Source organism: Sander lucioperca, chromosome 2 (assembly GCF_008315115.2).
Source record: "Sander lucioperca isolate FBNREF2018 chromosome 2, SLUC_FBN_1.2, whole genome shotgun sequence".
NCBI lineage: Eukaryota > Metazoa > Chordata > Actinopteri > Perciformes > Percidae > Sander > Sander lucioperca.
Genome location: NC_050174.1, coordinates 30892917 through 30915838, shown reverse-complemented (window position 1 = coordinate 30915838; position 22922 = coordinate 30892917). Strand labels below are relative to the sequence as shown.

Sequence of the window (22922 nt, the reverse complement as noted above, 5' to 3'; positions counted from 1 at the left end):
GAAGAGCTGGACTTAGATAGCTACTGTATGCATGCACAAAGTTTGTAATGGGGTTTATTAAGAACATTCTTACCAACACTGTATATTCAGCACACACGCAACCTAGTCAGTCTGCAGTGCTTTTCTGTCCTAGCCTCATGTGATGTGCTGTGGTCTAGAGGCTCCATCTCTGTGGCCCAGATAATGCAGCCAGCCTCATTATTCTCTGTCAGAAGAGGGCTCTAATAATGGGCTGCTATCCCCACTGGCACCTGCTCATTTTGTCTCTCTACATCACGCTCAACTCTCACTTAATTAATGCCTCTGTACAAGCAACTGGCAATCCTGAATGACAAATAAAAGCACCGTGGTGGGAAATATTAATACAAAATATATCTAACTTTTAATTCATTGGTAATAAATAAATAAATCACCAGGCTATCTAACAAGATTACCTTCACATTACACAACTATAGGTTAGTATAACTACTGAAACTTATACTATATCTTAACATGGCAAGACCGCATTATTTCAGTCGATAGCCAGAGCGGTAGGCTAGTTTTGACGATACTAGCTTTTTCACTCTAACCTTTACGCTGAACTACAGTGTAACATTACATAGAAACTTATGGATTTAGGTATTTGGCTTTGCCCATATAAGGTTTAACCCTACCAGTAAAGTTATGTCTGCCTTTAGATCAGCTCTGCCTTCAGGATTGGCTTGTATAACTTTAACTGCCAACCTGGTTTATTATTAAATTTAGGCTACATTTTTGTCACTGCCTTTCCTGCATTGCAGCAGTGTGTCTTCCTCCTCCACTCTCTTCCCTCAGCTAATTTGTTTAAAAGGAACAGGAATGCTGTGTATTTAAAGTTCATATACTTTAAACTGTGCATGTATAGCCTTTGAGCTCATAAGTAAAAGAGAAGGAAATGAGCGAGAGAGAGACTGTGAGTGAGCAAACCAGTAATCCTAAAGTGCCGTGCCTACCTCGTGTCATCATATTCTCCCAGCTCTACCACTTGGTTAGGCTTTACTCTGTTATAAACGAGGGAATTAGAACTTGCCAACACTGCAATAGTAAGATAATCTGTGAAAACGGATGTGGGTGGAAATTCTGATGAAGCATGCACTTCCATAAAAAAAAAGATGCATAAATGCAATACAAAACATCCAGGCCACATGTTCAGACATAACAGCAATCGCCATCACTTTTTGACACAAGCGCTCCTTCCCTCTCCATCTCTTCAGCACACACATGACTTAGACACACAGCACACTGATGACTAGCAACTGGTTTGGTTGAAAGGGAGAGAGAGGGAGGGTGTATGGAAGATAGAGAAAGCTGTATTTGAGTGGGTGTTTCAAATGAAAAGATTCCCATCTTTCTCTCTTCCCTTCCATGTGTCTGTCTGTAGAGGATCTGCAGCTGGTGTGGTATTCCTGACTAATTCCCTTAGAGAAATTGGTGGAGATGTAGACCGACATTAAAAAGGCACTCCAATTTAAGAAGACTACTGTGGTGTAAAAAGAGAAACTGGCCCTAACTAATTTTATTTTACGTTAAACAAATGACTGAGTTTGTGTGTCTGGATTATGCTGTAGCCAGGGCTAGGTATTGTTTTAAATGTTTTGATACTATTGCCAACCAGACACCTGAATGAAATATCTAAAATAATGCTCTTGGAGTTTTTCTATGAAATCCTTCACCTAATATGTTGCCTAAACATATGCATGGACTAGTCTAAAGTTGCCGTGTCTTTTATATAAGAATATCTGATAAAAAAAGAACACTGTGTTTCAGACATATTTAAGTTTGATTCCCAGGCCTAATTAAAGTATCGTCTATTTTCGTTACTTGTGTCAGACTAAAAATACTGCCTTTCAGACTGACATATAATCTGGAAGGCAGTGCACTTTTCATTTTTTTGAAATGCCAAAAAAACAATATACAATTTGCTGTACAGTCAGAACAATATAGAGCTGGCACACATTCATTTGTTTGCTGTGATGTCATCTCATTCCCACATACTCCATAACCCAGTTCCTAATTTGAGGGATCTTGTCACCCAGGATGTCCTCAGTCATCACACTATGACCTATTGCATGAAATGCTCTCTGATGCTTGGGTGTGAAACCAGATAGGCGTGTTGGCTAAATAAAGAAATATCCACAACAGTTCTGATAAACACAACACGCCTTCCCTGGAATGCTGGGACTGACATTTGCATAGACGAGGTCTACTTGACAAAGTGCATCATGCAAGGCAAGTTGCGACATACAAGCATGCATAAACGCAAAGAACGCGACTAGGTGCAAGACATGACAGCAAGATGACTGGAAACAGTTCAATTTCTATCTGTCTAGATGCAGATTTACATCCAGCTCATCATATTTAAGGTGCTGCTCTAGGGGAAAATTTTCCACAAGCACAGCATTAAGCCAAATTGAATCACTAACAGACTTAAGCAAAACTTCAGTTTGGTTGTTAGTGAGTCCACAGCCAGCAATCACATTAAACAAGGCTATTGCTTGCTGCACAATCTCACTAAAAAAAATCATTTCAAGCTCAGCAAAAAGAAAAGCTTAATAAGAACTATATGACATATGTATAGACGTCTACAAAATGAATATATTAAGCAATGGCGCTCAGTTTCCAACCCTAAAAGTGACTGTGCCACCAGCCACTTCAGCCAAAACAAATGTCACATCACAAGTCAATTGATGGCAGTTTACAGAAAATGAGCTGTCACAATTGAAGAACTGAGGGTCTTTCTGATCCAGAAAGGCAATCAAAACCACATAATCAATACATAATATATATATATATATATATATATATATATATATATATATATATATCTGACTAGTAAATGAACCAGAGGTCAGATTAAGTATCCTCCTGGGCCATCTTGGGTGGATCCATCGACAAAGAAAAGGGGCCGGCTGTGCAATGACAAGATGCTGTTCTGAAAAGGTTACAGAGCAGCGGTATTGGTCAGCCAGCATGACCAGCATTGCATGCTTGAAATCTCCACAGACTGGAGGAAGCAGTGTTTACACAACAGGAAAACAAGGTGACTGCACAGAGCTGGAGGCTGTCTATGGCAGGGCAGAGCCAGAAAAAGATCGGAGGTGGTATTTGACAGAATCATGGTGATCGCCATGAAGCTGTAGGGACAGTTCTAACTCTGGGGAAAGGAGCTTTGGCCCGACTCTAAAATGGCATTCTAACTGCACAACCAACTATTGTGTAGGCCTAACTTTCATGATATAGGGTTACAAAGAGAGTAATTGTATTTATATCAAAATTCAAACCCTCTGTTAGTCCTGAGGCTTTGCAGGTGACATGATATCCACAAACATTACACACATTTTCTCATTTACTACACTTACACAGACTAAACAAATACCCCCCACACCTTACACAAATATTTAAGAACACTCTTAAGGGACCGCAAGATGATCCTCATCACTCACCTTCAGGTCCCGGTGCACCACACCCATTTGATGGCAGTGAAGCACCGCCTCCAGGATCTGCTGGATGCAATGACTGCATGCAAACACCAAGGGGGGGGCGCATGTTAGTCTGAGCAGCGCTACAATCCCGTGCAGAGGCCAGGGGTTTGGGGAGGGAAGGTGGTGGGAGGTATGATGGAGGAGTTGGAGGGAATTATGCGGTACAACAGGGGTTGAAAGGGCTCTTCTGTTGGCAGCCGTCACACTCGCACCTTTAATTGGCTTCGGTTGACCCACAGCTAAGCACACACCCAGGATTATGCTAATTAAGCCAATCAGGGTTCACTTTAATAGTTTCCTACTAGTTAGCTACATAGGCTAGGTTAGCTAACCACTGTGGCCCAAATATAAGACCTACTGTAAAACACATTTAATAGATCACCAACATTTTCTATGATGTGCATCACAATGCACAGATGTAAGACAAGAATGGATGGTATGCTTGCTTGCTCTTCTGTGTTGAGCTTCACGCATAAAAGGTGGCCTAAGAATAAAACGACTGTGGGAATAAAGTGGTTCAAACACCTTACAGAGATGTCAGATGTCATGAACGACATTCATTAGTGAGGTTTTTGGGGGTTGGCTGTAGCTCTGGGTTCCACTCGGTTTGCCTGAAAGCTGTTAGCTGTGGGTGCTCTGCAACAGAAGATTCCTTTGAGTTTATCTATTCTGCAACTAACCAATGGATATTCTCTGTGATCTTCATCTTAGAAACTATTCTTTGTAGATGAGTTTATCCATGGACACACTCATCTAAGAAACATTTTACAGGCTGAGGCTGGATTCCAGATGCCCCACCTCTCTCCATTTTTTAGTCAGCAGGCCTTGAGTGATGAAAGACGGTGTGAGAATGTGGCTGGCCAAGGGAGCACAGAAGGCGTTGATGAAGGAGGTAAGGGAAGGAGTGAGTCATTGTGCAATTAATAACATTTAAAATGTGTCTGGGACCAATGCCATGTCTACTGCCAGCCATGTCTATCTGGCCTCTGCTGACAAGAACTGTCACTCTGATGTCCATTAGCTACTGGACACTAAAAATACAAAAACACAAAGTCAAAAACTGTGCTAAAGGAATGATTGAGGTTTGAGTCTATACAGAAATTAGATGATATATCTGAGCGGGGGAAGAAGATATGTATATACTGTATATGCGATGAGACAGACAACAAGTACATGTATGCATAGGTAGGGTTGGGTATCGTTTGGATTTTTACGATTCCGATGCCGAACCGGTACTTTTAAAACGAACCTAAACCGATTCTTGAAAAACTGAAAAAGTGCAATATGTTTACTAGCGATCACGTGCAGTGAATGGTTAATATGCTTTTACATCCGTTTTGGTGAGCCCAGAGGGAAAATATGGCATTTTAAAAGTAGCCTACATTTACGGTAGCTAGCTAACGGTAGACTACAGAGAAAGTGTGATATTTCTACGTCCGTTTTCGGAGCGACAGAGGGAAAATATTTCAGTCGACACATTAAGTGGAACTCTAATCCGGTCCGATTCCTACCAGTTGCGTAGGAACCGGTTCCATAGTGGAACCGGGTTTCGGTACCCAACCCTATGCATAGAGCCATGTACATTGCCAGGAGGTGTGGACTGATGCAGCAGAGCACAAGCACCTATGCTGTTGGGGATGTGGCGTTGTGTGTGGGAAAAAGCGTGAATATTCATGTGTGCTTCCTGTGCACTGACAAAGTCAGAGTTCATCAAAATTCAAAGTGAAGTTAGTGTTTTTATTTAATGGATTAAAAAATCCACCATACAACTGTTATGAAACTTGCATTTTTGTTGTGTTTAACATTTTTGTATTTCTAAATGTTAATCTCAAATGCGTACCATATGACATGATGTCAAAAAATCCCCAGATGAGAAAACAGCAGCTTGTCGACCTTTGTATATTCTTGAAAATGCAAGGACTAATAAAGGAGAAGCCCTGTGTATGTAAATGAGGGTCTATGGACAATTTTAAACACAGAGAATAAAATACAATTGTTTTAGGCATTCAGGGGTTATGGTGTATAATAATATTATTATTATTATTTCTTGTGTGCAGTCTTGAAGTTTGCATTATTTACGTAGTCTTCTTGATTCCGCTTGCATCTACTATAAAACCCCTTCCATCCTGGTGCCTGGACTTGTGTGAGAAGGCTATGTCAAACTGTCAAACAGTTATCTTGTTTTTTATCTATATTAGGCTTACAATTATATCAGAAACTGAATTGTAAATAAGGGGCAGCCTAATCTAACAAACATACAGGAACACGAAGCCTGACTTACAGAATAAAGGAGGAGTCTGGCCAGTCTGCGCAATATTATAACTTGAGAGAAACAAGAGTAAGGGAAAGAAAGAAAGTGAGACACAGAAACAGAGAGAGCGGGAGAGAGAGAAAGATGGACTGGCATGGCTGTAAAGTTCAGGGCTATAAATTAGAATCCTGTGTCTTGTTACTAAAGGTCTCCCAATGAATAAATACTAGGCAGGTCACATCTACAGCCCAAATGCTAAGAGCTATGTGTGTGTGCGCTGAGAGATCACTAAAAGCCAACATAAGCATGTGGCCGCATGCATCTGTAAATGTGCGGTCGAGGCTAAAGGGACTTTGAAATGTATGTGTGTTCTCTTACACCCTCATTCACACATAATGTGTGCCTGTGTAGGTATGCATGCAGTTCAGTGTGTGTGTGTGTGTGTGTGTGTGCTTGTGTCCATGTGCATCCTCCCCCCACTTTGTCAGCTGTTGAGCTCTGTAACTCGCAGGATGAGAATCTTCTGCATATGTGTGTGTGTGTTTATGTCTGATGGAAGGAGTTCATCCCAAACGTTCCTGTGTTAGTTAGCAGTTAGGTGTGGTAATGTCGGGGAAATCACACTCAATATTTGCTGTATTTTAAGATCCATTCTGTAGCGTTCCTGATCACCCTTTGTTTTAACTACACTGTCTATAAAAAGCCAGCTTTATGCACACGGTTTGTGAAGCAGTGTTTCTGTGTACGTATGTAATCTGCTATAAGACATGTTTGTTTATGGTTCTGTTGCAAGTTACCCCACTTCACAGTATTCTTCAAAAAGGAACTGAATAATTAGGTCTACAGATCACAACCACAAATGGGACTTAAAACAATGCTCATTTTTAACTCTGGTTCTGAATAAAAGTGATAAAATTTGTGTATTACTGGGAATTGTCATTTTTTAGAAAGGTATTTTCTGTGAACTAATACATAGATGTATTACTAGTTCTTCATGTCTGTTGTTGCACTTGAAATTTGCTTTAAATGAAAAGTACACTGTCAATAAAAGAAACTGCATTTGTAGCAGTTTCTTTACTTCATAGCTTGAAGTAAAGAAACATCAGCCTTTTTTAGGATTATCTCCTCAAGAATATCCAAGAAGCCATCAAATGATCTAAATGTTTGTATCCATAATAACAGCAACTCTACTACTAGCCTACTCTAACTCCATCACTATAAATACTGCTGCTAATTATAATTATGGAAACATTACAATAAATCAGACAATATACAATTTTATATTGTGATTTTGGTGATTAAGCAAGCAATAAAACTGTACTTAACACTGACACATTAAAAGTTTGGCACAAAGGCGATAAGCCTTCAGTGTGCTACCGTAAGATTATCTGTTGTAGTAGTTGCAGATATTGTGTCAGCACTAATTACCTTTCATATAATATACTATTAAAAACCTGGTGGCTCAAAGTAAAGAATTAAATGAGGGCTGTAGAGATAATCTGGTAGTTTAGATACGATCTCTAGTCGGTGATCATCATGTGGCAAGTAGTTTTTCAGAAAAGAACATTCATTTATGCTTTCTTTTGCCATAACAGTCACTACTCACTGATTACATCAGTGTGGCAAAACACTACACCGAATTTTATGAACTCACATTTATGTCAGGGTAAGAATGTGTGTAAACTGAGTGTGTGTAAGAGGGTTTAACTTCTAATACTTCATATCTCTGGCTTAAGGATATTTAGATGAAAGGGGGCAGCACTGTTTCAGCATAAACCTAAAAGTAACAATAGTGAATTTGTGGAGCGAAGACAGCATCCCGTGAAACTGTCCTGAGGGTTTACTATGGCATGAGGCATAATTCAGGGCCAAAGAAAAAAGCATCTCCATACATAACCCACCAGCTCATGGGATGCTTACAGTATAAGAATATCATTAAACATAACAAATAATTTGTTTTTTTTTCAATGCAGCGCAGTTCTTTTTTAGCATTTTACTTTCTCCAAACACTATTAACATGCATGTGATATTAAATGTGGCTGCCTTGAAAATACAGGGATCAATACAATAAAATAAATAACTCAAAGCCAGAGAGAAGGGAAAAAGGGGAAGAAAAAAAATCAATAAGAATCACAATAAATATAACTGTGGCTTCTTTTAACTAGTGGGAGAAATTGATGATTGTATGGGCATGTGTAAACACTGGATATTTATTACACCTGTAGAAGTGTGTGTGTGTGTGTGTGTGTGTGTGTCTGTTTGTCAGTCAGTGCAGCAGGAGTTTTTATAACATAGTTGTTTGTAAAATGACTGTAAAGAGAACGGGTAGGAGAGCAGATGGCGCGGGGAGAATGGGTGAGGCAGGCCAGGGTCCTCCGATTAAAAAAATTAAATACTATATAATAAAAACGAAAAACAAAACAGAAACATACGAGCATACCAAGAGACAAGTCGGACAGGCGGACATCAGACCAACAATTGAAGACACAAACACATGACACGACACGACGAGACGGAGGAGCAAGTAAGGAAGGAGGAAAGGGACGGAGGAAGGAAAGGAAGCAGGGATGCAGATGCTCCTCTAAATATACTAACCTTCAGGTCTCTGTGCACTATGTCATGTTGGTGAATGTGATGGACACTGTCTAGAATCTGATGGATACAGTGACTGTGAAGACAAAACAGAGAGAGGAAGGACCGTGGGGGTGAAAGGAGGGATGAAGATGGATGGACAATGGGGATGTACAGAGAGGGATGAAGGTGGAGGAAGGGAAAGGAGAGGGGTGAAGGACAAAGAAAGAAGATGCCAGGTGAACAGAGTGACGAGCAGGGCCAATGCATGATGAATGAGAAAATAATTGAAGATGAGACAATGGCAGGTTAGATTAGAGGAGGCCATGTGACATAGATGTCAGAAGAAATGAGGAGAGGAAGAGGAGAATGTGAGGGCGATTGATGCAGATAAAGATGTTGGAAGGAGAGGAATAGGTGGGTGAATGTGGGTGGAGGAGACAAAAACGTTTCGTTTTGCTTTTTTAAACATGATGAGAGACAAGAGCAGCAACAACCTGCCAGACAAAAATCACACCAACACAGACATAGGCAAGGAGACGAGTAAACCAAAAGGAAAAAGGTGACAGATTGTGAAAGAGAAGATAGGACGCTTATGTATGGGATGAAACTGAATCATAGAAAACTGGTGGGCTGATGCCAGGTTATTTTTCCATCACTAAAAGGAAAACACATCACTGTGTGAGAAATACATGCACCTATTGTACCTCACTCTATTGTGAGTGTGTGTACATATCAAATGTGTGTGTATGTAGGCTTGGTGAAATGAGAGAGTGTAATGTGCACAATATGTGACTAATAGCAGGCGCAAAGAGACAGGCAGCCTGCAGGAACCCCACCCACACAGTGTCTAGTTAGTGGGTGGACTGAGAGAGAGAATGAGAGAGATAATATGTGCATGCTTGCTCATAAACACACACACACACAGACACACACACACTTCTATAGACACAATCCTAAAAAAAACACACGTACACGCACAGCTTATGATGCGACACTCCTTGATGTAATCCTTAGTACAAACCATTAAAAACAACTTCATCTTGTTACTGCCGACCTCCACTGGTTTATCTTCTCACCTTGCTGAATGGTGTAGTGTACTTCAGAGTAAGTGAAAGTGACAACAGGGCACACTTCTGACCATACCCAGCATCACTTATGGGTGCAACATACTTTTAACCAGAGAGGGCAGTGAAACAATGCTTTTTACTCTGGCATTCAGGTACTCTTTCATCCTAGATCCAAGTTCTTGTCCTGTGCTACCTTTAATGAAAACCTATGCCCAATTTTAAATCCATACGATCTGTTAAACTATTGTCATTTACTCTTCTCAACATTTTTTTGACTTTCTCATAGGGCTGGGCAATATGCAGTCCCTCCAGGATTTCGCAATGTCACGATCGCACCAATTCACGCAAATTCAACCAATCACCGCAAATTTGGTGCGACTCGCAATTTTGACCAATCACCGCAACTTTTCCGCAAATTTGACCAATAACCTTAAGTTTCCCCCGACTTCAACCAATCACAGCAGTCCCACGTGCACTCTGAGAGCCAATGACGAAGCAGGGGTGAGAACGGGTTGATCATTTCCTAGTTTGTGATATGAAGACGAGACGTGTGTGTGACTCGAACATCTCACATTTACCAACAAAACGTACAGCGTAAGACTGTGCAAAACATTTCAGACCGTCCTGCCAACCTGTATACATTTTAACATCAATGTAGACTGTAACCAGCAATTTCCACTGGATGCGTAACGGCTGTGGAACGGCTCCGGAACGTCGACGGAGTCATTAGGTTTCCATTAAAGTCAATGTGTGTATTTCCATGTGACTGCGGAACGTCTGCGTCCCTACTCCATCCCAGCTCCGGTGGTCCGCAGCCCTCCGGAGCAGATATGCAGATTTTTGCCGGACGCCGGAGAGCTCCGCAGCAATTCAGCACATGGCAGATAGTGCGGGACAGGAAGTCGAGCACAGAAACAAAATAAAAATCCGGTTAATTTTCAAAGTAAAATACACCGTGCTCACGGCGGATCATATTTCCCTGCACTACACCTTGAAAACACAGCACAGAATTGGTTCCCCTCTACTCCTCTTGATGGAAACAAATGTTGTTTGGTTTGGTTCTATTCTACGTGAATTTGCGAGATCTTGTGGGTCCTCATGACTAAAGCTGTCAGTCATGGCCGTGCCGCAACAAATCCGGACCTGGTGGGTATTGACGGACGGCGGCGCATGCCGCCGTTCCGCAGCGGAGCCGGTCCGCAGACGTTCCACATCCAGTGGAAATTGCCGGTAACGATTTAAAAGTTGCTTTAAAGTCGCAAAAAAAAAAACGCAACTTTTTTGCAACTTTCACTGTCTCCCGCAACTTCATTGCAACAAACTTACAAAAGACATCGCAACTTTTATCGCAATTTTTTACAAAAGCTCCCATGAAATCAGGCATTTTGGCCCGCAACAATCTCAAAAAAAGGCCGCGAAATCCTGCAGGGACTGAATATGGAGAAAATCAAATATCACGATATTTTTGACCAATATCGATACTGCAACGATATTGTAGTGTTGACTACTGGTGCTTTAACAAAAATATTTACACAATGAGATTTTTGATAAATAATCATCAATAATGTGGATATAATAACTAAGTGGGTAAAGGCAAATAATAGAACAGTTACAACAGTCTGGTAAGTTCAGAAAATGACTTCTCTCCCTCTCATATGCCTGAGTATTCTTCCAATACTAAAATACACAGTGTATTGAAATAAGGCATGTCCAAGCTTGTGTGTAATGGGAAAAAAATGTTTTCAGTACTGTAAAACAACATAAATAAATGTTAGAATGAAAATATATGTACAAACAACAAGATAATCTTATCAAATACTGTAAAACTGTGGAAACTAAAGCATGAGCATTTTGCCTGTCACTTCTGTGATGAGCTTTAACCGATTGGACAAATACATAGGCTATCTGCGATTTTGTTGGTGCACAAAAATGGCAGTTTGTTTACTAGAAACTAGTGTCAGAGAAATGACGGTGTTAGAAATCAAAGAAAACTAAAACTGTGCCAACATGGCAACATTTTGTATTCAAAGCTAACCAGAGAGGTGAGCCGAAAAGAGAAGGCTATGTGTATACACTGCAAAGAAAAAAGTGTGACTTGCTTCACTCTTTTTATGGTCGTGCGTAGAATCGACAGCGTACCCCCGCAGACCACTCTGTGTCTACGCCGGACCCTACGCCTTTACAGGCTCTTATATACTAGACACAGCCGAGCTGGCGCGTGCAAATGATGTCATGGGATCGCCGTGACTATTTATACCCGCGCTGGTGCACGTGACACTAGTTGCAGTCTTCTCCTGAACAGAGGTGGTGCTAATGAGTAAAGGCTACCGACGTTGCTCTTTCTACAAACTAGAAGAAGAAAAAAGTAGCAGCATTGCGGTCAATGCTTCGATGACCTACTTCGTCGGATCAAGCCTTTCATTCACCATAAAAGAACTCATCTTAACCCAGTAAGTTTACAAGAGAGACTTGCACGTCCTGGCATCCGGTTGTTGGCGAACTCGTTCAGGCCTCCCATTTTTGCTTTGTCACGCGCCGCTGAAAAAAAAAAGAGCCGTGCGCGACCTCTGCTTGCACGCCATAAATCCGGTGCGCCGGCAGGACATTACGTCATTTTGACGTCACGATGGCACACGCCACCTTGGATGCGGCTAGTATATAATATGTGGTGTACGTACTGTTTACTAGCCGTAACTAGCCATACTATACCACGTAGCCTGACGTGCACCTCTCGAAATATTTAACTACACGTCGCGGCCACGCACGTCGCTCGGCTGTGGCTTGGTAGCGTTGCATTTCCCCCGACTCATACTAGTTCTCCTTCTCCATAAACAACATGAAATCAAGGAGAGGGTTACCTTTTCCTGCTACAGATTTCCCACGTGGTCAGAAAGCACAGGGGAGACACTTTGTTTCTCTCACTATGCCTCTAGAGTCACATCTTGCTCCGAAGACAATTGCAGTCACTCTCTCACTTTCTCCCTCGCTCTATCACCCACTCCCCACACACACGCCAGCTCGAGGCACACACCAATGCACAAGTAAACAAAGAGTTTCGCGATTGACCCTCCGGAAACCCCCCCTCAGCGTTCTGGCAGTGAAATGCACCGCGATGCAAAGAAACACGTTCAACCCCGACGCAGAACTCCAAAAGGGTCATGACGCCGTAGCTACGGCGTGGAGTTCACGCACGACCACAAAACGGCCTTAAGTGTTATTATGTTCCACTTGGGAGTGCCTGCTCAGTCAAGTGCGACGCCCTATCAGAAGAATTTGGTATACCGGTCCAGTCAGATGTTTGGCTTAATATCAGACAGGTTTGAAAATGTTTACACCCGCTCAACTTTAATGGCCTCAATCCAATCAAACACTACTAAAGAATAGATTCTGACAGGGGGCGACAAGGTGTGATGCAGCACAGTTTGGGGTCTGTGAGTGAGTGTGAAACTAATTATCGTAGCTAATTAAAGTCCCAATTATTGCTGGTCTCCAAGGGAGTGAGGGTGGGCTGGCCTGGATGACTGACATCCAAAGAGGTGAAGGGAGGGGAAAGGAAAGGGAGTGTGTTTGTCTGTGTGCATGCACACATGAGCCAGGGATGAGTACTGCAAGGGTTACAAGGTGTGTGGGAAAGCCAGCGATCACGAGGGGGTTTAGTGGGCATTTATTAGTACTGTAGCATACAGTACTGTAGGTATATGGTAGCCTATACACACACACACACACACACACACACACACACACACACACACACACACACACACACACAGTAGAGTAAAATAATGTAACTCTGTTCTCTGAAAAACTAAGATTTTAAACACATACAGAAACATTTCTACATTTATCAAACTGACAACAAAAGCAGTTAATAGTCCAGCAAACATACACACCTTTGTTGGCTAGACCAAAGCCAAAACAGAAGCTCTTTGGCATCAGTCATGATGAGATATTTGCTAGCAGTTGTTGGGGGACAACTAAATATGCAGTTTTGACACAACAACTGTCCTCCTTAGCGCACATTAGATGAACAGGCAACAATCGCAGATACTGTAGTTAGTAAATTGTAAAAGCATGAAAGTGATCAACCCAGACACAGCTGAGAGCTTGAAAATGTATTGCACTGCACCTCTCCACATTACATTGACACAATGAGGCCTCTCCTCTGCATTTCGATACACAGACGCCAAGTATCGATGTATTATTATATATGTGTTGGTCAGTTTGTCTGCTTGATAATCCCATTTTGCAGCAATAAAATTGAAGCGAGATGAACAGAGAAATTTATCTTTTTAGATAAAACAGATAGTTTCCTTTGCTCAATGGTGTTTTTTGCCCCCAATTGCTCCTTCCAGGCAGCGCTGCGACCGCTGCCTCCAAGGCACCTAACCCTAAACTTAACCCTAACCCTAACCAGTGCCTAATTCTAGCGCTGCCTGGAAGGAGCCGTTGAGGGCAAAAAACACTGATAAAAGTTTCCTTTTGGGTACATAATTTGAAATTGGGGAAACATTTGAAGTTGGAAAAAAAGTAATAAATTGCAATATATCGCAGAATATTGCAATAATATCGTATCGTGAGATAAGTATCGTGATGATATCGTATCGTGAGGCCTCTGGTGATTCCCACCCCTGGTCCCGACCCTAACTTTGGGAAAGACTGATCTAGATAACATTTTACTCAAAATACCAGAGTTCACTGTTCTCAAGCTACAAGTCAAACAGTTTAGAGTCGAGACGAGAGCTAAAGACAGCCATTTACGGTGCCATACTGGCATGCATTTCAACAACATCAGACTATTCCATTTCACTTTTAATTTTGCTGAATGGACTAACAACCACACCACAACTGTCACTTTCAAGTATCTCTCTCACTCTTCTCTCAGTCTATTGTCTGTCCACCCTCCCACTACTCAATTTTCTGTCAATGAGTCAGCACAAGTGGTGGGAGTGAGATATAAAATAGCATGGGTGGTGGCGGTGGAGGGTGAATAAAAAAATAAGGAAGAGGGCTGAATGAAAATTAAGAAAAGAAAAGAAAGAAAGAAGGTGAGGCTTCACAGACACACAAACGCTAAAGGTGGGCAGGGCAGTTTGTGTTGTTCTGCTTACATACTTGTTTTTATCTCTCCTACTGTTTGAGTTAGCACAGGGGATAGGTATAACAGTATAGGGAGGTACACTGGACCAATCGCACCAGTCAAGCTAATTGGATCATTTAAAAGACACATACAGTATTTAATGTTTGACCAATAAGAGTTTGTTGATATCATTACAAATACCAGTGACCTTCTATGTCAATGTAGTTGGTCAAAGCAGTTTTTATTATGAGCAGCAAGGTATTTGTCTAATTATGTAATGGTCTAATTACTGTTTTAGAGACTATTTAGTTACATGATACACATTAGGGGAAAACAAAATTTAAAGAATTCCTCTATCCTGTGTGACTTGCTGTGGCATGTTTTGCACTTTGCAGAAATCACTTGTCCATTCATTACAAACAAAAACTCTGTTGGTAGCTCAAGTTTAACTACAAGATATCAGATGTAAGATGAGGATCACAAAATGCTGTGCTGCACAGCACACACTCACACTCCCATATTGGTCAAACCTTGGATTGGACATAAATGTCAGTCTTGTGTCAGGGTGACAGGTGAAGTACTGTGGCATTAATTGAAGGGAAATGCAAAAAAGAGAGAAGGAATAGTGAAACCTAAGGGGGAAAAGAAGGAAAGAGCAAAGAAAAAATAGTGGTGATATGGCAATGAAAATAGGAGGTAAGTTAGAAATGAAGTGAACAGAAAGAGAGAAAGGGAAACAGCTAGCAGAAGAGAAGAGAAAAGGCAATAGAAACAAAAGAGGACAGTAGTAACAAACAGAAGTCAAGAGAAAGAAAAGCAAACGATAAGAAAACACGCAGAGAAGGGATGTGAGGAGCAGAAAACAGGAAAAGTAGTAAAGAGGAGACGAGAAGAAGAGGAGCGAAGAGCAGAAAAGAGAGTAAAGCAGAGTCACAAAAGAAAAGTACATAAAAATACATAAAACTAAAAAACAACAGACAAGAGAAGACAACAGAAGACAGAGACCATTTTAGGACAAGGAGACACACATAGTTGTGAAGGCTGTATTCCTACCTGGCGTCGGCCTCGCTGTAATACTCTCTGGCTACGATGTCCTCAAACAGTTCACCTCCGGTCACCCTGCACACACACACACACACACACACATTAATATTGGGATGCTTGGATTGGTAAGGGGGGGGTGCTATGAAGGCTATAAAGCAAGGATTCCTGCAGTACCCCCCTTCCCCCAATCCTCCCCCCTTCCAACACTGTAACCATGGAAACTAGAGGCAATTGCCAAGAGATGGATGTGGAGGGTGTGGGTGGAGGGGATATAGGAGTGAGAGTTATGTAATTGTATATGTGGCCAAGGGTGGGGAATCAGAGTGGAGGAGGAAGAAGAAAAGGGGCAGAAGATGAGCTTGTAACAAGCTGAGAGGAAAGGAGAGGAGAGGAGAGGAGAGGATGACTTACAAGTCAAACAGGAGGTAGTGGAAGCCCTCCTCTGATATACTGTCATGAAGACGAACTGGAAGAGAAAGATAAACAGATTGACAGATAGATGTGTGTTTCTCTGTATATTAATCATTAATTTCTTGTGTGAGGATAGTTGGAACCTATAAACTTTTGTTTTTTGTAAATGCATCCTGCTTTGGCTAGACCATTTCTGAATAACACAGAGTAATACGGCTGCATTTTAACTGGGAAATCAAAATAAAAAGAGGGGGAGAGATTGTGTGTGGGGTAGAAACCACAGGGAGTCATAATAATTGAGTCTTACATCATATATTTACAGTATGATAAACAGGCCAACTAAATCAACGAAAATAGATATTTGGTTACACTTGTGTATTACAGTACTGTATGGATGGGTTTTCTTTTGTTGTAATTAGTGGATTTATAATTTTAGGTAACTAGTAGTAGAAATGTGATGCATTGGTAATAAAAAGTAATAAACAGATTATGCAAGTCAAAACAATAATAAATAGGTCTTCACTTTGAAGTAAGTGGTAATAGATGGGATTCATTTTGATTCATTTAATCAGACAGATGTTGGTGGTAAGAGGAGAAAAAATAGAAAGACGTGTGGTCACCAATGTTGTGATGTTTCAATAGGCGACAAATTCGAGCCTCTCTTTCCAGCTTCTGGTGATCTGAAGGAACACGGAGATAGAAAGACAAGAGAACAAGAGAGAGAGAAAGATAATGAGGAGTTATTCTTAAAAATGTGACTGCAAATACACAATCTCATTATGACCGGATATTGTAGCAGTCCACTTGGGACAATCAGGTTAAATGTGAAAATGTCAAAACATTGTGGTAAGATATGTTTATATAGTTTTGTCCTAGATATGACACACACATTGACAAACAAACTACAGTAGATAGATTCCCTCAATGGGCGTAAATCTCATAAAGCTGAAATGCAATAATGAGATGTGTTGATTCTCCAGGTTTTGACAAGATCATTGGAGTAGTGAAGTATGTTCCCAGATGGACAGAGCGATTAACAATAATTAAATCAGGACAGTCCATTCAATCCATCTATTGAAATGAGGATTGGACGTTAATGTATGGACACAAATCAACAATGGGTGTACAGTTCAAATGTTTGTCAGTTTGAGTGCTTCTTCTTTCTATAGTCATGCCATTTCAATATACAATCAAAGCACAACAACTAATAACATTAGACGCTGACTTTTGTGGGGATGATAAAATATTGTAAAATCCACTCAATTCATACAGCTCAATGAAAGATTAGACTCATCATAGAAATTTGAACTTCTCCACTTGACAAAGTCCAAAGTGGTCATTGGATTTCCCTAAAAGGTGCCATGTGGAGTTTTCTTGTAAACAAAGAAATGTTTTTTCTTTTCATTTTGAAGCCAGCATTGTTTACATCCATGCTAGCAGTCTTCTTCTTCTTCTTCTTCTTCTTCCCTGTCTTTGTTGGTGCATCACCACCACCCCTGGGAGTAGGGATGGGAATCACCAGAGGCCCCACAATACGATATTCTCATCATCACTTATTTCACTATAGTATTGTGATTTTAAACATATTGCGATATTCTGCAATATTATGCAATTTACCTTTTTTCAAACTTCAAATTATGTCCCCAAAAAAAACTTTGTCAACATCTGTTTTTTCCTCTCACTTCAATTGTATTGTCCAGCCCATCTAGTGGATATATTATTAATATTATTATATTACCAAAAAGTTAAATTGTCATGTGCCTGAGGAAGACCCAGTAGGGTCGAAACGTTGCAGCACAATAAACGTATGGGAGAATTAATATGAGAGTGCGGGCATCTCATTCTTTTCAGTTGTATCCAGCCCCTTTTTGCCCTGCACCTCACCGGTGGGGATGTGCACACTACCACTACTGCTCCATGTGCAATTTATATAATAAAAGTTTGATACTTGGCATCCGTGAATCGATACTTGCCACCTATAATATCCCGATACTATGCTTTATCGATTTTTCCCCCCACCTCTAGAAGGAGGTGGACCACCCTGTATGTGCAGGCATGCAGAGCACAGCAGAGTGTATAAACATGGAAATGCATGTGTCCACCCACACCACACCATATACAAATTGCATGGGCTTAAAAACATAAAAATACACATACTGTACACATAGAATACATGCAGGCACACAAATAGACAGGCAAAACACAAGTGCACATATTCGCGCTGGCATTGAGGAGTGACAGTGAAGTGTAAGCCCAGTGATTATAGTCTTAGAAGATGAGAGGAGCGAGGCGGAGAAAGAAGTGGAGGAGTGTTGAAGGAGGGACAGAAGAGGGGGGAGAAAGGAGAACAAAATGCAAGGGTGATTAATATGCATAAAGCCTGGTTGCTGTCTTTCTGTTTGAAGAATAAGACATTGCTGACTGCTACTGTTGTTTCACCAATCACCACAGCCTGGCGCTACTTGTTTAGTTTTTTCTCTTTCTTTCACTCTATTGATTTTGGTTTTGAAAGAGGCTATGGACAAACTGAATGTTTATTTTATCCATGTGTTACAAAATGCATTTCAGACACTGTTAATGGGATACAATAAAAAAACAGATGTATCTCTTTGCATTTTATCAGTAACTATGTTCATATATTTGTTAATCATTGGAGAAGAGGTACCATGACTTGGCATTCCAAATACGGCTACTGTCCACGAAGGATCACAAGTTTACAGTTTCCTCACTAAACACTAAGCATATGCTTTCCCTCCAGCCGAACTCACCCTGACTGGCTTAATCCCGCGTTTTCAAAATTACCAACTGTCACACACGCTTGTGTTGAACACCCCCAGATATGTTATCCATCACACACTACAATGTCAAATGGTGGAAAACATGTCATAAGCACAAGCATCACATTTCATTCTGTCAGTGGCATCTGCTGACATTACTCTGAAAGTACAGAATTGGATCCGAGTAAGCGTGATGGTTCATCTTAGCTTAGTCTACCAGATGGCCAGACTGGGCCTTTGTTTTCTACGCGTCTGTAGGACTGCATAAAGGCTGCAGTGGAAATGATATAGCTAGATGTAATGGTAAAAAGTACTAATTTATTTTTTTTTATTAAATATCACTTGCCCACTGTACTTTCTTATCAACATTTTGATGTTAAATCATAAAATCATAACCTGACGAGCCAGATGGTTTGTTACACAGAACCATCTGAAAATTGGAAACTTTTTGGAAAGGGCAGGCACTTTGAGAAAATACCCTTCAGGTGATTGGATGAACCATCTGTGCAGCCATGGCCGTCACACACACCTCAACAACGCCTGTAGCTGCCAGTAGCTCCTCACCGGACACTGATTGGTGTGGTAAGATGGTAGTTCAGACACAAACGCATCAGGTTGGAGCCTAACAAGATGGATTTCCGCGTGATAATGTGATATCACGAGAATCCAGCTGCTGTGCAAGGTAAATACTCTTTCAATAAAGCTGACACAGCGATACTCTGTAATTATTAATGAATGATTAACTGTAAAAAATGGTTATATACACAATTAATTGTGCTTTCTAACCTCCCTTCATCTTAAGATTCTTTGAGACTGGAAAACCATATGGATCATTGAGAACTTGTCTTGATTTACAGCTGGAGATCGACCTAAGATGAGACATACCAACCTCCTGTGTAACAAAGAAGGTCGCTAGTCAGGTCCTTTATTCCGTCTTTATCAGGCTGGCTGGATCAATGGGAGAGAAACCTACAGCCAACACAGGGAATAACTACACATTCTGTACTGTGTGAGATAACCTTGTGGTGAGGGAAAGTGTGGGGATTTAGTCAGTACCATGGATGAATCGTCAAAATGGTCTGGGGTATCATAGTGTAGTTCTGAATACAGATACTCAGCTAATTAGCTGGTCAGTCTTTGCTCTGGATTGTGTACACACTGAGAATATAAAAAGGGGTTAGTGGTTAAATGGATGGATGCCTGCAAAGAGTGGCTGGCTGGCTTGGCTTGTTTTGTTGTGTTTCTAAACCAGCAGTGGTGATGGCTGCAGGTGAGGCATCTACAGTGAACACACTAAGTCTTAAAATGTGTCTGGTGGTAATCTTTCAATTAGGAAAATGTTATAGTTTTATACTGCATCTGGATATAGCAGTCAACAATTCTACATTAGCCAGATTTTTTTTTAAAGAGATTATTTAAAAAGGAAACCTGTTCAAAATGCCCCATCTCTTAAGGTAAAAAAAAAAAGTTAGTCAGATACAAATCCAATGCTTCTGATAAAGCAGGTCAAATAACAAATGAGAGGAGAGGGCAGGGAAATGAAGGAGGATGAGGAATGGACCAAAGTGGAAGGAGAGAGGAAGTGAAGATAAGAGGACAAGCAGGAGGAGATAGGTTGCAGAGAAGAACATAAGCACTGAGTATTCACAGAGTGATATAACCCAAGGACAGCATTCAGTCTGTAAGAATCTAAAAAATGTGTTTGGGGAGCAGAGGAGAGGAATAAATTTGGGTTAATCATCACCAGTAAGGACTTAATTCTTAAGAGGGGAGGAGATGTCAAAAGACAGCCACAAAGACAGCCAGATATAACCATTGTTCAGAACATTTGACTCGCAACATATGCCCCCTGCCAATTGGGAAACGTTGAGAATGAACTACATTGTGGTCAGGGAGGTCAGGAGGCAGCCTTCTATCTCGTGTACATTTTACAGTAATGGCAGGACAGAGGAACATAGTGCCATAATGCAGCCTCTTAATTTAAGATAAAGCTTGACCATTGGGAGGAAATTATACAGTATCTGTCAAAAAAAATGTAAAAAATGATAGGATTCAGTCGACAAATGAGCAATAGAATAAGCAACCAAAAAAGCTAAATTCTCTGAGCCTGTTTAAGGTGTCGTTGTGTGTCATCAGCCAAATGAAATGAAAGCTCATGGAATTTTTATATCATAAAAATGAAAAAATGCTTTAACATACAGGCAGACTGTTTACTGGTAGTAGAAAAGTATGGATAACAAACAAATCATGATTTACTTATATGTGTATTTACAACTAAATGGATTTGACTTTATAATAAGGCTCAATACTAAAGGTTTAATACGCACTCGACTGAGGTGACTACATCTGTCCTGGTTATTTGACATTGACACAAAGCTGGCTGGCCAAACCAGGTCAGTTCACTGCTACTGCATTGCAGGTGAATCTCAAACACCACACACACACACACACACACACACACACACACACACACACACACACACACACACACATATATATATATATATATATATATATATATATACACACACACACACATATATATATATATATATATATATATATATATACACACACACACATATATATATATATATATATATATATATATATATATATATATATATATATATATATATATATATATATATATATACACACATATATGCATATACATATACACACACATACAAGCACAACTACTCTCATGATAAATTACACGCCCATACAGCAACCTCCATGTCCAGAGATCACCAGCCAACAAACAAGCTCTGTGATTGGCTGGAAGCCTTGCTCAACAGACCAGTCCTACATTTCCTATTGGCATGTGTTGGATTGGCATTAACCTTTTCGCAGCTGCAAGACTGTGGGGTGATTTGAAGATGTTACACACAGAGGAGCCTGGCTGTGTGTTAGTACGTAATATTATCTGCAACAAACAAGAAGTCCTTACTCTTTTCTTGTAGCTGTAATAGATTATTGATAGAGTTCACTGTGCAGTTGACTGAGTGCATCACAGCCTCAGCTCCACTGCTATGGCTGTCTGAATATCGGTTTGAAGAGTGAGTGTGTGTGTGTGTGTGTGTGTGTGTGTGTGTGTGTGTGTGTGTGTGTGTGTGTGTGTGTGTGTGTGTGTGTGTGTGCGCGTGCGCGTGTGTGTGTGTGTGTGTCAGAGAGAAAGAGAGAGTCAGATGAGAGTCCCGTGCTAAAGGCATGTAGGCGTAGAGGCGCATGGCCCTCAGCTGCCAAGTGCCTGGGGTGCCTTCTCTCGCATGACCCCTCCCTCCCTATGGCTTCCATCTCCATCTGCCAGTCCGAAGCAAACGCTCCTCTTAAGTTGCTGCAACGAGGGCTCTAAGATCAACGCCCTACCTGCTGCCTGAGAAACAGCACAACAACAAAATGTACTAAACCAAATCCCACTTCTAAAGTGGAGCAGCAAGCCATCATGACTGCAATAAAAAAAACCTGACTGTAGCAGCCCATGTCAGATAGGTCATGGATAGCTATGAATAGGACCTGGAGTAGTATGGCTCTCACATTGCTCTGCTGTTTCATAGAACATGGCTCATCCATTAGTAAGGAGCGCAGCACAAGCCTTGCGCACCACCCAGTCAGGGCAGGTCAGATCAGTGCTCCTATCAAATGTAGAAGCAGGGAGATTATGCTGTGCCTCAGAAATATGTTGGAAAGCTGCAAACAGCTGCACTCCCTGATAAAGCTGCTAGAGTGGAATGTATAGGTCCAATGATAGCACAATGTATATATGAATTATTTATTCTGTGTGTGTCTGTGTCTGGAATCAAGGCAATTGCTAGGATTAACGGTTAGCCTTCTGCTAATAGCAGCAGGATAACCTAGGATGGGTTTAATCTCATTAAAGGCAGACATATAGTCAAAATAGGACAAGCTTTAAACATAACTGCTGCCCAGGATGATGGGACACAGCACTCAAATAACAATTTAGATTTTACAAATGGCTGTTTGTCATCTTTTTTATTTAACTATTTTATTTCTTTGCTTTGGTATAAAGTAAAATTAAAATATAAGCTCTCACTGTCTTGTTTTTTCCCATGTAGTTGTGGACGCACATACATTCATACACTGAAAATATTATGTGACAGTGGCACAAAAATAAAAACGGAACATGCGACACATTCACCTAAAAAAGGTTAACCAATGGATCAATTTGGGAAAGCAGAATGATTTAAACCTGCAATA

At 40.8% G+C, this 22922-nt stretch overlaps 1 protein-coding gene and 2 long non-coding RNA genes across 52 annotated transcripts in view; 1 reads left to right on the top strand and 2 right to left on the bottom strand.

Annotated features, from left to right (window-relative positions):
- The window catches only part of camk2b1 (calcium/calmodulin-dependent protein kinase (CaM kinase) II beta 1), a 70041-nt gene that overhangs the window by 38508 nt on the left and 8611 nt on the right, over window positions 1-22922 (bottom strand). For 39 of the 50 annotated variants that reach the window (XR_004896090.1, XM_035996146.1, XM_035996172.1 and 36 more), the window contains exons 3-6: window positions 16545-16604; window positions 15925-15979; window positions 15523-15588; window positions 3462-3534 (exon numbers count right to left, since the gene is read on the bottom strand). Coding sequence is in view for 49 of the 50 variants with exons in the window: in XM_035996146.1 (XP_035852039.1) it covers window positions 3462-3534; window positions 15523-15588; window positions 15925-15979; window positions 16545-16604 (254 nt within the window). In the remaining variant the exon portion in view is untranslated. Of the gene's footprint in view, window positions 1-3461; window positions 3535-8346; window positions 8420-15522; window positions 15589-15924; window positions 15981-16544; window positions 16605-22922 lie in introns of those variants that run through there. The other 11 variants (XM_035996150.1, XM_035996276.1, XM_035996178.1 and 8 more) reach the window with 2 other exon arrangements.
- On the bottom strand, window positions 255-2619 carry LOC116054190. Its single transcript, XR_004106016.2, has 2 exons — window positions 864-2619; window positions 255-808 (listed from the first exon to the last, which is right to left on the bottom strand). It is a non-coding gene; the product is annotated as an uncharacterized LOC116054190 (long non-coding RNA).
- On the top strand, window positions 7918-21842 carry LOC116054191. The gene is made up of 3 exons (XR_004106017.2): window positions 7918-7978; window positions 13041-13043; window positions 21769-21842. It is a non-coding gene; the product is annotated as an uncharacterized LOC116054191 (long non-coding RNA).